Genomic DNA, 16,282 nt, shown 5'->3' with positions numbered 1-16,282 from the left:
GTAAGAACTATGATTCTGTACTTGTAATGCTCTGTGGGATAGTATTCATTAGAACATTGTTGTATAAAAATAGGCTATTTCTTAAAGCTATTTTTTCAACTCTGTTTTAAAAAGTTTTAATATTATAAGAGATTAACTGTTTTTTATGTGTTAATGATGCTCTATTACTTTCACTAGTCTATGGGAGATATGCCATTAAAACTGACAATAAACTTAAACATGAACTGATGATTGATAAATGCATTGCCACAGCTACATATATACAGTTATTAAAATGATACAGTAAAACCCTTTGCTAAATGACATTTTCTATATTTTTCATGCTTTCAGCTTGGAGATCTCATTCCCATAACAGGTGACAGCCCTCCTCTTCCAGGTTCTCCAGTCCTTGTAAGAGACATTTATGTTTGACTTTCTTTATTACAAAAGTGCATTCTATCATTTTATTTTAAGCTATATTAACATTTTTTAAATTTACAGTGGCACTGTGGCACAGTATAGTGCCACCATCTCATGGATAAAGAGAAGCCTAACATTTAGATCCTTTACCTCAAAAGTTGGATATAATCCTTGGAATGTTTGCCTTTTGTCTCGTTATTCACATACAAATAACCATTAGGTTAACCAATGGTGATTTATCCTCCTGTGTGTCCACCAAGGAGATGTCATCTCATTAATGTTTTTGTCTCTCCTTATACCCTTTGGTGGCCATGATAAGTCTGTTATGACTGAAAAATGAGTGAAAAATTAAGTGGTCGTTGAAAATGATTAAAGGTGATACTGCTGAAAAAGTCAGAGCAAATGCCTGTTTTAAAAAACTGTGAACTAATCTTCTTCAAAAAGCAAGCTCACGTTATTAACAATTTTTACATATATATATTTTTTTATATTTTATTCAGGATAAAATTAAATCCTTGTTTGTCTTTTATTACACAGGAAATGCAGAGCTTCCTTCCTGGGCATAGTCTTCTTTCACACACTGTACATACCCACCCTGGGGTAAGTTTCATATTTTCTCTTTAAATTGCTGGTTGTTACTGTAATTGCAACATTAACAGCTTCTCTGATTGTCTTTTTCAGCTCCATCTTGTTGCACTGAATGCCCCACTCTCTGGAGACATGATGGGAATTCGTGGTGCTGATAATCAGTGTTTCCAGCAGGCTCGGGCCATGGGCTTGGTTGCCACATACAGAGCCTTTTTGTCATCCCAGCTGCAGGATTTAGCCACAATTGTCAAGAAAGCTGATAGATTCAACACACCAATCGTGAATCTGAAGGTGAATTCTTAGAGTTTTGGACAATTAATTTATCATATGTTAGTTGTAAGAATTAATAGTCGTCTTGTTAATTTCTGGAACTACATTATTCTGTATGAATTGCCAGGAACCAATAACCAATCTTCACAACAAAACAGTGGGTATCAGGCAAGAAACAGCTCTAGGTGGAACATCAGTCCATTGAAATACACACATAAACAGACAACACCAGGTCCTTTTTGAGACAACAATAAACTCACCACTGTGATGAGTGTGATGTGAAACAAACTCTGTTTAGACAATATCTTAGTCTGAATTAGAACCTACTCTTTTTCTTCAAATGTAGGTGAGGGGAAAGGTATTTTAATGGAGCAAAATGTTCAGCTTTTAGCTTTCAAGTATTGAGGCATTTATGAGCACAATTGTCAAAATTCCTGGCACGATTTTATACAATTAAGACATGCATAACTTGTGAATGTTTCAATCTACTGCTGTCAAATTTGTTGATAATCTTCAAATAAAATCAATTTGTGGTAATATCTCTTTCAATAAATTTACAACATTTTTAAAGGACGTGACCCTAGATGGCTCCTCTGCAAAAAGTGCTTTCAATTAAACTTGTAGAAAATTAAAAAGTCAGTTGTTTTTTTAAAAAGCAGTTCTTGATGTTTTCACTTATTTCACATCTGTTGCTATTTTGTGTTTACTATTAGAAAAGATTTTGCTGTACATGTCCCTGCAACTTTACTTTTTTAAATAATTCCAATTGAAATAGTTAAAATATCTATTTAAAGCATTTTTGAAATTCTCAAAAATAATTGAGGAATCTTTAAATCACCAGTGAAACAATAATATCTGATATGTCCACTTCACAACACCCTATCTATTTTTAGTTTCCTGCACTTAATGACCATTTAAAACATATTCTCATCTCTTAACCTCCTTGGCACAGAAATCTGTGTATACACGGTTAAGATGGAGCATCTCTTGGGATATAGCTGTTATTGTGCAATGTACAGTGTTAAGCCCAAACAATACTCTGGACAGTATTCTGTGGCCATCTAGTAGATAATATAACATCACACTGCAAAAAATAATGAATATTTTAATGTGCTTTGGCAGTTTGTGGTAATTCATCAATATTCATGAGCGGGGCGGAGCCTTTAATGAAATCACACACTGGCGAGTGAATAAAAAAAGTAAAGCCAGTCTTACAGTAGAACAAATTGAAACTGTATCATTAGTTGAATCAAGCAATATTGATGGCAATGTGAATTAACATTGATAATGAAACAGAAGCAAACGGCACTGTACTATAAAACTGGCATGATGTGCCTAGTGACTTCAGTTGCATGAAATTTCAGTGTGAGTGTGTAACTTCATGGGATAAAAGTAGAATGATTGTATTGAAATGGAAGGACAAGAACGATGTTAGCCTCCTAAACACTTTTCACAATGCAGCAACTGTCAATATTTCTGTCAGGGGTAATGTGGAAGTCACCTTGTGTTGTGGTAGCCTACAGTAAAACAAGGGGTGTGTTGATCATGCAGCAAGAATTTCAGTCACTGTACCCTCTCATAATCAAGCAACAGTAAAACATTATTAGAAAAGCGAGCAAAGAAACACACTTCTGCTGTCCCAACTGCAGCGTCGGGCAGTGTGTTGGTGATGGTGTTAATATTTCGTAAAATTTACACATCTTGCTGAAAAAAACTCTTTGCCTTAGATACATTTTTTGCTATAAATATTCTTAAAGTTTTATTTATCAGAAACATGACCATGATGCATATGTTGAATTAATTCATCTGCTTGAGAAGGATATTAATACTTTTGTTATTTAATTTTAAGTGAGTCACAACACTATTTTAATTTCTGCATTTTGTTGGTGAGTTGCTAGAACGCACTGCACTTCTGCTAAGAAAGGCACATCACATCACACCTATAGGCGCAGTGCAACATTTCAACTCACTGTCCAAGATTCCGAATTTAAACCTTGAACATTGTTGGTCTTGAACCCATATTGTAAGCTGTTCTGGTTAACAACTCGCAGCTTCCCATGCCTCGATTGGTTTCATAGTTTTAGCATTTTGCTTTCAGTGATATTCTCATTGTTTTATGAGCTACCCCTGGCAGTTCTTTGACTTTGCTCATGGTGTAGCCCTAAGGATTTTGTTTTTAATAGCAAATCTATTCAAGTGTCTTTGTTCCAATGTCTCGGAAATGTACACATCTCACGGTACTTTTTAACAACATCATTGCAGGTGCTGGTATTCCACTGTGCCAGCAGATAATACAAAGTAGTTGGCTGACTGAGCCTGTGCTGATGTCTAGAAATCTAGTTTTAAAATGCCCTGTTTTAGACATCTGGATAATATTTTTGATTTTCATCCCACTGAATCTGAACACAGGGTCTCCCAGCCAGCCATTTCATATTAATGTTGTCAAATGAGATAATAAATTTGCAAAATGAAACCCTGCAAAATAAGCCTAAACTCCAGAGCCAGGTTGCGCTTCATGAACTGCTTGAAACCATCATTTCTTATTGGAATCATTTAAGAGTATGGCATCACGGTGGCACCGTGGTTAGTTGTTCAGATCTAGCCACACTGCCAATCTATGGGAAGTTTGTTTGGTACTTTGTTTTTCTCCACTATACTAAAGATCCGCTCGTTAGTTTTAATTTGCAGTTCTAAGTTGGCCTTGTATGAGTTAGTTTGAGAGGTTGAATGTGACCTACGATGAGCTTGTATCTTGTTCAACACTGCCCTACATCCATGCTTGTTTTGAAACACTCCACGTCACTGCGTTAGAAAATGAATGGATTAATAATTCTAAAATGAAAAAGCTATGCTTGTTTCCTCTTCTTAGTGAAATTTCAGTAATATGATTGGTAACTGAATTTAATGGCCAGTAATACAAATGGGCCAGACAACCTCTTAAGTTTAAGGGTTTAAGTAAATGGATTGAGAAATGGATTAATTTAATTATGTAAAAGAGAGTAAAAGCATGGCTATAATTCAAGGTTCAACATCATTTTCATTTGGATACTATCTATACACTGAATAATAAAATAAGAAAAGCAAAAGCCTACTGTGCCTTGTTTGCTTTTCCTGATTGTAAGCCTGTTTACCACCCTGTTCAGTGTTTTTTTCCCATTGACATCCTGCCTTCATTAGCTGAACCCCTGCCGGCTTGTGTCCTTCTGTGGCTGCATTACAACTGGCATTCTGAATAAGCCCCATTATCTGCCGCTGAGTCCTGATCTCAAGAGCTCCCCTCTTTATTCAGACAGAGCACACACTTGTCCTCACTAACTGAGGCTAATTACCCCTTCACGGCTTTTAAGAAATATAATTCATATGAAATGTAACAATTCATCATTGTAATACAAAGACTCCTGCTCAGCTCTTTTTCCTTCTGCCCCGAGTGAACATATAATGAGAAGATTGCAGGTCAGAGTCCAGATGTGCCCCAAGAGCATCCCCCAGGGCTGGGGTAATGAGGGGACAGTTTGTTTTAGCTTCAAAATGGAGGCAGGTGGCTGTTAATGAAGCCGAGAACTCCTGCAATGTTAATGAGGTCTGGGATCATTCACAAGATAATGGTGGAATTGAATGACTATTGGATATTTTCTTGAGAGCTTTGACTACCTCTGGCATGGCATCTTTGATAAAAATAAAATTGATTACCTGTGCAAAGTGCAAGCTATTTTTGGAGCTAGGAAGAAAGGTGAGCAGCTACAGTGGCTCTCAGAGAGACTCAGAATGCATTGAAAAGTGGAGCAGCGTATAATGCTCCTCTAACCATTAGATTTATCTCTTTTAAGGTCAGAATCAGGCTTATCTACTTTATTTAGTGTTGATTTCTAGATTTTTCTCACAAAGTAAACATAAACTTTTGTGTTCCATTTTCCCCAAGTTTGTGAAATGTGCAACGGATTCCTAGGCAGATAATGTTACTGATTTCTAAATGTCAGCAATGTCACGTCTAATGGCTTTGGCCCTCCAGCATTTTCCCCTTTAACCCATGGGTGTTTGTGAAAGGCCACCATGACGAAAGATTTTCACATCAACCAATTTGTTATTTAGAAGCCAATATTTGCTGTTAATTAAACTGTAGTTATGCAGTGTATTACTGTTCTTATTCTGCCAAAATCAACATTTAGAAGAGAGGGCTGTATTGTGGGCACTACCCTAAACTCTCTGGAGACAGCAGCCTTGAGAGAGAAAAATGTTGGCTAAGCTGCTAAATATTATGAAAAAAGTCCTTATGCTCTCTGTTTGACACTCTGGTCAATCTATGGAGGACATTGAGCACAAAGACAATACTGCACAGTACACTATTAATAGGGTTTATTGCCAACTTTTCAACCTATCCTCTGGTTCCCCTTAAGTCTTTGTTGGCCTTCCTCCAGGCTATACAATTTGTTTTCTCCCACATCCCAAAAGACTGTAATTGGGTTTTTAGGCCACTTTAAAAATGTCTAGTTTGAGTGAGTGTGTGTTGCATGAGAGGTGGACTACTGCACAGTCTAGAGCTGGTTTCCACCTTGTTCCAAATGTTGCAGAAATCTGCACCAATTCCCCACCACCCTGTACTGGAAAAACAGGTTGATAGAAAATGGATGGATAGTTGCAGTGTCACATAGTAATGTTACCACATCCGAGCTTTGGATTGGCCCTTCTCTCGCGTATGCAGCATTAACTGACACACAAACTTTCTGAGGCTCTTTCCAGGACGTCTGCTCCAAGTTCAGCCTGTTTCCAGCTGGTAGTTCTTAACTGGTCAGTCCTAGTCACTAAGATAACAAACAGGTAAAATTACTGTAAATTAATGGAAAAGACATATATTGACTAACGTATTTTTTAGACATTTGATATTGAAACTATCTTTGCTGCATTCAAGTCTGAATTTAAATCGTTAAAATAAGGCCCTTAAATTCTAAGGAAAACTACTTGATATGTGATGTTTTATAACAGTTTTAAAGTCTATTTACAGCAGTTTAATTTTAATGTGTTTTTATTTTACAGGGAGAAATTCTTTTTAACAATTGGATGGAGATATTTGCCACTAATGGTCAGTTCAACCCCCAGATTCCCATATACTCCTTTGATGGCAGGAATGTGTTGACAGACCCATCCTGGTAAGTTATGTTTCTAATCATTTTTACTTATTTCAGGTATTAAAACATGAAACCATCCAATTTAAGGCCACTGGTGGCACAGTGGTTTAGAGCAGTTTCTTTCAGTTCCTGGAAAAAGTGTCCAGATATTAGTCCTGGTCCTATTCCATTCTGTGTGGATGTCAATGTGAGGTTACTTAAGTCTTTCCACATTCTAAGAACATGTGTGCCAGATGATGCAGTGACTATAAATTAACCTCAAAAATGTGGGTGTGTGCAAGTTTGCTTCACAGTGGGGTTGGATCCTACACGCAGTTTCACCTGATGTTGCCAGAATAGGCTTTTGCCCCGATGACCATGAACTTTGACTGGCTGAGTGTGAAGATGAAAGAACTGTTTTTAACAACAATAACAACAACATTTATTTATATAGCACGTTTTCATACAAAAAATGTAGCTCAAAGTGCTTTACATAATGAAGAATAGAAGCAATAGAAGACACAGTAAGAAAATTAAATAAATCAACATTAATTAACATAGAAAAAGAGTAAGGTCTGATGGCCAGGGAGGGCAGAAAAAAAAAAAAAATACAAACGGTTGGAGAAAAAAATAAAATCTGCGGGGATTCCAGACCATGAAACCACCCAGTCCCCTCTATTACTGATATTCATATAATGTTGTGCAGTATGCTAACACCAATAAATCCAAGGAGCTTGATATTATTTTCATTCTTTTAATACAAATGTCACAAACATCACAATTACATGGAATTTACTTCACTATCTATATATATAATTCACTAAGGCAAGTCACCCATGGAAAGCACGCCGGAAGGGGCGTGGATTCACTAAGCCGCCGACAAGTAAGACACCTATGGCACACGCAGGAAGGAGCCACACCCACCAACTCCTAGACCATTGGATACGATGACAACTTGCAGAGCCACGCCCACCAACTCGGACACGACGACACAGAAAGAACGGCGTCATTTATATTTGTCTGTCGTAGAGGCCTCATGTACCTCCGAGCCACGTTGACTGTTCATAGAGGCATGTTTCTCGCGGAGGTGAATCGCCATGTGCAGCGTGTAAAACGGTTTATGAGGGGTATCCCATGGCATCCTTAAAACAATCCTTTACAACTGAGGTTAAAACACAATGAAGTAAGCAGTCTTTAAAACCGAAGTTTTCGGTTACGACGCACGACCGCGTGCACCATAGCAAACTGTTTTACATGCTACATACAGCAAGAGGGAGCGGTATGGACGTCCTTCTCCTCTCCTCTCATTCCACCCTCCGCGCCTGAGCGCCATCCACCCCTATCCCTCCGTCTGGGAGGAGAAGGTGCGATGGTGGTCCGCCAGTTTTCAGTCACGGACGATTGTGTGTTGGTTCATTCCGTGCATTGTTACAATGTTGCTTTTCTTGCTGATTTATTACATTACTGATTTTTCAAATGTGAATTTTCTCCCTGTGCTTAAAAATCATTAAAAAACTGGCCTGATTATGCGGCGTATGGTACGCCGCGGCTTGGCTAGTTAATATTAAATTTAATCCTATGATGTGCCAGGTCATTGTTGCTTATGGTGTCATCAGGTGTGCCACTGTAAACGTCCCTCAACTGTCATTCAGTATTTGAGATTGGACCAAATATGGGGAATACAATGTTAACAAATTTTGATTAGTGGTTTCTTGACACAAGTTCTGCCTTTCACGTTGATTTTTGGTTTGCTATTTGGCTGTGGTTATTCTGTCGTTTGACTTATGATTGTAGACCTTGTTTTGACTTGAATTGTTTATGGACCAAATACAATGTGGACTCCAGAGCAGTAGAGGAGAATGATTTGGTCCAGTTCCTGGTTCTGAAAGTGGAGGTTTCATAAGAGGACAGAAGAGGTATAACATTACCATTCTTAGCACCTCTTCTTAAGCTGTGATGTGTAACTGCTTTGCTGCTTATACAGTTATAGTGAGTGTCCATGATGTTCCAAGGCTTTAATCCATATGCTAAATTTGCTGAAGAACTTAGAGGGCTGCCTGACATCTTTGTTAAAATAGAAGAAAATAAGATAACATTTATAGACCTGTTTAATCCAATTCAGGGTAAAGGTGGGATGGGGCTAACCTGTCAACACTGGGCAACAGCAGCAAAAAGTTTTGGACAGGGTTCCAGTCCCTAGCAGTACCCTGCCACACAAACACCCAAACTCGCACTCTGCACCAGTCAGGAATAATCAGTCAATCTAACCTGTATAACCTTGGAGATGTGGGAGGAACAATTGATACAGACATGTAAAACAGGTGCAAAATCCACACACACAGGTAACATCTAACTACAATTTTCAAACCAAAGAAACAGGATCCATGAAGCTGCAATGCCACCGACTGCATCATCATGCCACCCTATTAGAGGAAAATAACGTGATGACCTATAACTGGATTTCAATACAAATTAAATTAAATTAGTTCAATAACTAATTGTTGCTCTTTTCTCTATTATAAAAAAAACAATCTTGGTGGAAGGGAGACCAGGGAGACGAGACGTGATCCTCTCAGAAGACACTTTAAAGACCCGTGAGATGAAAGAGATTGGCCACAGAGCATCCCGTAGGGACCTTAAACATGAGACTTGGTGCCAAGAGATTGCAATTTGACGTCTTGAGAGACAAAGCTGTGAGACAACATTTAAAACAAGTTCACGGACATCTAACCATGCAGTTTTTGGAATGCTTTTGGCAGACAGGTATCATGTGCTCCCAGCTCTTAAAACAAGCGACAAGCAGAAAATGCAGCTTGCCAGCAGTAGCAGCAGGAAGCCAGCAGATGATCCGACCTCTTCTCCTTAGCATACGTTCTGCCCGCACGTTTCACAACGCGAACGGCAGAGACGCAAAGTGGCAAAAGGACAGCTGCTGTACAGGCTTTGAAATGATTGACACAAAGCGCGACAAGCAGAAAATGCAGCTTGCCAGCAGCAACAAGTCAGCAGATGATCCGACGGCATCTCCTTAGCATGCGTTCAGCCGCCCTTCACAACGTGAGCAGCGTTATATGTCCTGTAAGAAAGAGATTTAACCACGCCTAGGGCTGGAAATAAAGGACAAGTATTGTTTTTACAAAAGATTTAAAGTAAAAGTGAAAATAATGCATATGCAACAATTCCCGTGAAATTAACAATCTCTTTAAATTGTATATCCAGTAAACCAAACCCTGGGGTGGGCGAATAGCTGGCAGAGCCCCTTAGTATTATAAAAAAGGCAACTGTGATATACATTTATACTTATACTTACAGTACATATATGCTCAGAATTGTTTAATCCACTCAAGTTCACAGGTGGCCAGCAGTTGCAGCAGTTTTACAGGCAGGCTTTGGATTACAGATGAGTTCAATTCATGTGGACGTTTGCGATCCCATTTTGGATGCAAATCAGTGCTTGGTCTGAAAATGTCTGTTAATGGAAACATTAGCAAAAATGTTTAATGGTTTATTAGTCATTTTATACTGAAGCCTGTCAAAGTTAAACGGTGTAGTCAGGAATTACTATTGGAGAGATGATGAAGTACTTTGAGCTATTTCCAAAAGACCCCCCACACCATGGGAATGCCAGTGTCAAAGTTATTAGTAAAATGGGAAAAACAATTATAACTGTACTTTAAATCACAATAAAACCATATAAGTTAAACTAAGGTGAGCTAAAGCTATGTACAGAAGGTCAACTTATGCTTAAACATCCTAGAGTTTTTAATAATGTCTCAGCACCCCATAGAGTTGGAATAGACACCAGACAGACCACTAACTGATAACTGTTCCCTCAGTTGTTATGATTTGGATTGTATTTATATTTTTATATGATTTTTCTCCATCATTTGTAGAGATCTGGCACTTGTTTAGGAGTTTTTTTTGCGGTCACAGATATTGATTCTGATGTTTATTTTTGAATTCCCCACTTATTTCACTTATCTTTAATTCTGGGCCAGTTTGGTCACCATTTTGTATTATGATCAATGCCTTTTTTAGCTCCTGCTTCAAGGCAGTGTTCAGCATTATTAAGGGCGTGTCCTCAGAGGTCATGACCTTCACATCAAGAAGTGATAGGTTAAAAGGTTGCCCTATTAGTCACTGCTTCATCCAAGCTACAGATAACAAAACCCTTTTTGCTAATGATCTTTTGCAAAAATCTTCCATTTAAAACAGCCTACTGGTTACTGACTTTTGCTCTTGAAATTTCTGACCTTGATTTTTTCTCTGATTTTGACATTGACGCTGTTTTTGATCTCCTGGTTTTGACCTCTTACCTGATTAAATGTCTAACAGTTTTCTCAAATCTTTTTAAGTTCACTGGCGTAACATTAACATCAATGCACTTTCATTGCTTAGGGATTGCTCAGAGTGCCACTTCCACCTCCCATCAGTTGTACTCCATAAGACAACGTGGCTGCAAAGCCTACTGAGAACACTAAGAATTACGAGTAGTGTCTTATATCCTTCAGCTAAACAGACATTCTGATGATGTAGCACAGGGGTTGTCAAACTCGGTCCTGGGGGCCCATTGTGGCTTCAGGTTTTTGTTTTAACCAGATTCATCATCAGTGACAACAACGTATAACACTGATCTTATTTAATTAGCTAGTATTTTTTCTCTTCTCTTATTCTACATTCAGAAAAGCACAGCAGCATGATTTTTACATTTATAAGACATTTAGAAATATTTCTATTTTTCCTATAGATTTAAATGTCTAACTACAAAACTTTTTTATTTCTATATTGTTACCTAAACACAGTATCTGGGAAATAACAGTTCACTTAATTACCCCAGGAGTCCATTTTAAAACAGAAACTGGTTGGAACAAAAAGCAACAGCCTTAGTGGGTCCCCAGGACCGAGTCTGAGAACTCCTGAACTAGCAGCTTATCTGTGATGGAACTTATTTCACCACAGAGAAAAGCATTGCTTATAGTTGGTGACACGTGCAAACTGAGTGGAAATGGTGACAAACTACATACAGTGCTGTTAGTGACAGATTCTATGTATTTATCTACATTAAAAAATAGTTAATTTCTTAGTAAAAAAAAAAAGTCACTAGATGAAAATTCAATGAAATTCAGTTGAAAAAGAAAATTTGGGAGTTTTATGTGCTTGTTCATGTCTGCAGAATTTCCGTTGAGTCAAGGCTGTCTTTATTCGAGACCCACCTGTGCAATGAACATGTCTATTTCTATTTGAAAATCCTTTGGTGGGCCACCATTCTTATTTGTCCAAGAATCTTAATCTTATTTTAAAGACACTAAAGCCATTTCATGAGGAAGTCCCCACCATCAGATTCAATTCCTCTTTATATGTGTAGGATCGATGCGTTTCTTGTGCCTTCTATGTAGGTAATATTTACTGAGCTACTGTGAAGAAAAGTTCCTTGCTTTTACACTACAGAAGAGGGGTAGAAAATCTGCAGGATTTAAAAAGAGATTAAAACATGTGTGACAAAATACACCAAAAACAAGTGCAAGAACTGGCATCTCATAGAGAACACTGTTTCATTTCCTCTTATTAGGGTGTTGTACCGTGTTAGCCATTATGAATGTAGAGAAGAGCCAAGCAAAATGACACCTTTTATTGGCTAACTAAAAATAAAAGGTTCTTCCTCCATTGTCATCAGCCTGGTTAGTTCAGGTACAGTTATTCTTCTGGGTCAGCAGACATGTTGTACTATACATGTTCTCAGCATCACTCCTTCCTGGGTTTATTTTATTTTGGTCCCCTTTCCCCTTACAGATGGTAGTGGGGGGGGGTCACCTTCCTGAAACAACATTGAAAGCAGTTCTGAGCCAATGTCACATGCAACTTCTAGTCTTTGGGCATGTCCGATTTGCCTAGTGCAGTTGCTGATCTCATTATTGATCCATGTCAGTTCACACAAGTGAACATTGCTGGACATGCCACATTTAGCAGTCGCATGCCAACCTTCCAGCACAGTCTTGCTAGCCACTTTTATCTGACAACCAGTAATGTGCAGTCTGATGCTATGCAAAGGGTTAACAGGTATGGTGAGTTCAATTGCAATCTCTGCCCTTCTTTTCCTTTTACCATTCTCTTTTGGTACGTAAAACATGAGATATCAGACAGACAAGCTTCTGTACTGTTTATGAGGTCCAAACTCCCGCATTCTTTCTCACTGCATTATGCTTATTGTACTTCTGGATGAGCATTCATTGCTTGTCAGCTGTCTTGCACAAACAGCTAACAGCTAAATGATTTTGGAGGAGTAAGTCATGGACTAGTTGAAGTGAGTCACAGAGCATGTCTCATTATGCAACCACCTTCAAGGAAACACACCGCCAACTGGGTCCAACTCATGTAAGATTATGTAAGTAAAGGCTACAGCTGAAAATCACTGGAAAAGTCATCAAATGTGACATAGCCTTAAAACTCATTCATACAAGTCAGTTTATATAAATCATCTTCCACTTAGTTCTTTCTAATCATTAAACTGAGCACATTGCACCATAAAAAATTACCGATTTACCTCATTGACTATAATTTTTTTATTTCTACTCTCAGGCCCCAGAAAATGATTTGGCATGGCTCTAGTCCAGGCGGAATTCGTCTGATGTCTAGTTACTGCGAGGCCTGGCGGGCAGGAGACATGGCTGTGACAGGACAAGCCTCATTTCTGCAGAGAGGAAGACTCTTGGAACAACATACACGCAGCTGCTCTAACAACTTCATCGTCCTCTGCATTGAGAACAGCTACCTGCAGGATCACCGAAGAAAATAAACATCCACAGGATATCCTGGTGAACACTAGTCTGGCAATGTCAGCAGTATGAAAGAAAATGAAAAGAGACACTAATCATTTAAAAATGTCTTATATCGGAAAGATGTAAATATTGCCTTCCAATGACGGTTGGTCATCAAAACACAATTAGTGATGCAGATGCCAAAGAAAAGATACCTCAAGCATTCAGTCCTCGAGTTAAATGAGAAGGAGACAAGCGATGCTTGTGCCACAGCACTGCTCACTGAAAGCCGCGACAGCTTTTAATCACCTTATGAGCAGCCTTGTTCTGTCCTCACAAACTCTTTATTTTAAGTTCTGCATATTGTATTATAATTGAAATCAACATTCAAATAAATTATTCACTGATCACTTATTTATACCGGCAGAGGACATCCAAGCTCTAGACTGTTTCCCTGTTTTTTGTAGAACTCCAACAAACTTGGGAGTTTATACTAACTCTATGGCTTCCTGGAAAAGGAAGGAAAATCTGTTTAAAAAGAGAGAACTTAAAATAAATGGTTACCACTGTCGTCCATTTGTGTGGAAGACTTAATTAAGCTTGTGATGCTTACATGCATCTTTGTTAAGCCTGCGTCCAAAATCTTCATTTGGTGCTTTCTCAACAAAACAAAAGTGGCAGGGGTAAGGGGGAGTTAAGTGTTATGCTTTTTCTGAGAAAACCCTCGGTCTTCTTTGTAAAAGCTTCAGGTCCACTTATGCACAGGGAGGGTACATGTGGACATAGTTAGAGTTGCTCCAGTTCACAGGGGATGCATTGAAAGATACAAGCGTGTGCAAGGTACGCTCTCTGTATACGTTAGCGGCACATAATCAAAAGGAAGCACAGTAATGGCGATGTGAGATGGAGGTCCTCGCACCAGCCCCTTTGTGGGACTTGGCGTCTTACAGCTTTCACTGTGGCCTTTTTTAATTTCATGAAATGGGTACAGCTGAGATTTTGGACACCTCAGAGTACAGCATATTAGGTTTGGTGCTTTTTCTTAAATGCTAGTATAAAGTTCAAGAATGGATATAGACATAATTAAGATTCACTGTAAAAGAAAGCAAAGACGGGGGTGTCTTAGGACACCCCTAACGTGTCAATGAAGGAGCAGTAGCTGTAGGTGATATTTATTGCCTTCATTTTTTATATTGTGTTAAGTGTACTGTGTGCTATAAATTGGTTCCAACAACAAAGAATAACAAGACAGACCATCTGTTTGATTTTGTCGCCACGACTTCATTTTAGAAAAGCATATTGCGAAAGTCATTCATTGGTAATGTTTTAAACAATTGTATAAAAAAAAATAAGGAATTATTTTCCTTACTAAGAATATTAACAATCACATTGGGAATCAGTGGATTTTAGGATATGTTTCTGTAAGTATATGCACAGTGAATAAATGCTTAGTTGTTTTTTGTTTTTTTTTTTACACTCGACTTGTGTTTGTTGTGCTGCCTCTAAAGTCTGTTTGATCCATTTAGGGATTAATATTAACACTGGTTCATCTTTGTCTTCCTTTTTTGATTGTGATTCATCCTTCCATCCATTTTCTTAATGTTCTTTTTTCCTGTAATGGAACAGCCAGGCAATACTCTGTGCAAAGCAGGAGCCAATTCCAGTTGACACAACGCTCCATGGCAGGGCACATTCGGTCCCAGGTAACCTGCAGTGCTTGTCTTGGGGACATCAGAGGAATCCTCAAAGCCGTGCAGACTGCTTTTGTGTTTATTTGTTAGAGGTAAATTCAGTACTTCATTTTGTAAAGTATAGGAGATGGTGTTGTAAACTGTGTTCTGCGATTTTATAGTTAAGGAAGTGCTGGGGTAAGTAGCTATACTCAATAATTGTCATGAGATAGAGGGGTGACGTGTCACATGGTGATGACAACATGCAAATAAGAATTTCACTGTGCCCTGTAAACATCACCTGTGAGCAGAGAACTTAGAGGAAGCCTTAGTAGTAAGAGGTTTGTGTCCAAACTAGGAATTAAACAAAGGAGGCAAAAAGACTTGGACAGTATACAGGCTTGGGAAGATTTATGGCCGATGAAATTGAATGTAAGTAAACATAAAGTGTGACATTTAGGAAGTAGAAATGATTGGATCTGAATACACAATGGGAGGACTGAAACTTGAAAGTACATCTTATGAGAAAGACCAAGGCGTCATAGTGGACTCTGAGCTATCAACTTCCAGACAGAGTTCAGAAGTGATCAAGTAGGCTAACAGAATGTTAGTTTATTATCATAGTGTGGGAAGTACAAGTCAATGGAGGTTATGTTTAAGCTTTATAACGCACTAGTGAGTGAGCAGTTTTGGTCTCCAGGCTACAAAAAGACATAGAAGCACTAGAGAAAGTACAGAGAAGAGCAACTTAGGCTTGTTCCAGGAATGCAGAATTTGAGTTATGAGAAAAGATTAAAGAGGTTGAACCTTTTCAGTTTAAGCAAATGAAGATTAAGTGGTGCATGGCAGAAGTGTTTAAAATTATGAAGGGAATTAGTACAGTGGATCGAAACTGTTACTTTAAAATTAGTTCAACAAGAACACAGGGACACATTAGAACACTCTAGACGAGAACAGGCCATTCAGCCCAACAAAGCTCGCCAGTCCTATCCAATTATTTCTTCCAAGAAAACATCAAGTCGAGTTTTGAAAGTCCCTAACGTCTTACTGTCTACCACACTACTTGGTAGCTAATTCCAGGTGTCTATCGTTCATTGTGTAAAGAAAAACTTCCTAATGTTTGTGCGAAATTTACCCTTAACAAGTTTCAAACTGTGTCCCCGTGTTCTTGATTAACTCATTTTAAAATAACAGTCTCTGTCCACTGTACTAATTCCCTTCATAATTTTAAACACTTCAATCATGTCACCTCTTAATCTTTTGCTTAAACTGTAAAGGCTCAGCTCTTTTAATCTTTCCTGATAATTCAACTCCTGTAGCCCTGGAATCAGCCTAGTCGCTCTTCTCTGGACCTTTTCTAGTGCTGCTATGTCCTTTTTGTAGCCTGGAAACCAAAACTGCACACAGTACTCCAGATGAGGCCTCACCAGTGCATTGTAAAGCTTGAGCATAACCTCCTTGGACTTGTAATCCACACATTGTGCTATATATCCTAATA

The 16,282-nt window shown here is 38.4% G+C and overlaps 1 protein-coding gene across 4 annotated transcripts in view; it reads left to right on the top strand.

Annotated features, from left to right (window-relative positions):
- The window catches only part of LOC120529589 (collagen alpha-1(XVIII) chain-like), a 258,159-nt gene extending 243,564 nt beyond the window's left edge, over positions 1-14,595 (top strand). For all 4 annotated transcript variants that reach the window (XM_039753509.1, XM_039753508.1, XM_039753506.1 and 1 more), the window contains 5 exons: positions 331-390; positions 937-999; positions 1,081-1,278; positions 6,289-6,401; positions 12,936-14,595. In XM_039753509.1, the coding sequence (XP_039609443.1) occupies positions 331-390; positions 937-999; positions 1,081-1,278; positions 6,289-6,401; positions 12,936-13,152 (651 nt within the window). In that variant the 3' untranslated portion in view covers positions 13,153-14,595. The remainder of the gene's footprint in view (positions 1-330; positions 391-936; positions 1,000-1,080; positions 1,279-6,288; positions 6,402-12,935) is intronic.
- Positions 14,596-16,282: the final 1,687 nt, after the last annotated feature.

Source organism: Polypterus senegalus, chromosome 5 (assembly GCF_016835505.1).
Source record: "Polypterus senegalus isolate Bchr_013 chromosome 5, ASM1683550v1, whole genome shotgun sequence".
Lineage (NCBI taxonomy): Eukaryota > Metazoa > Chordata > Cladistia > Polypteriformes > Polypteridae > Polypterus > Polypterus senegalus.
This window is presented reverse-complemented; position numbering and strand designations above follow the sequence as displayed.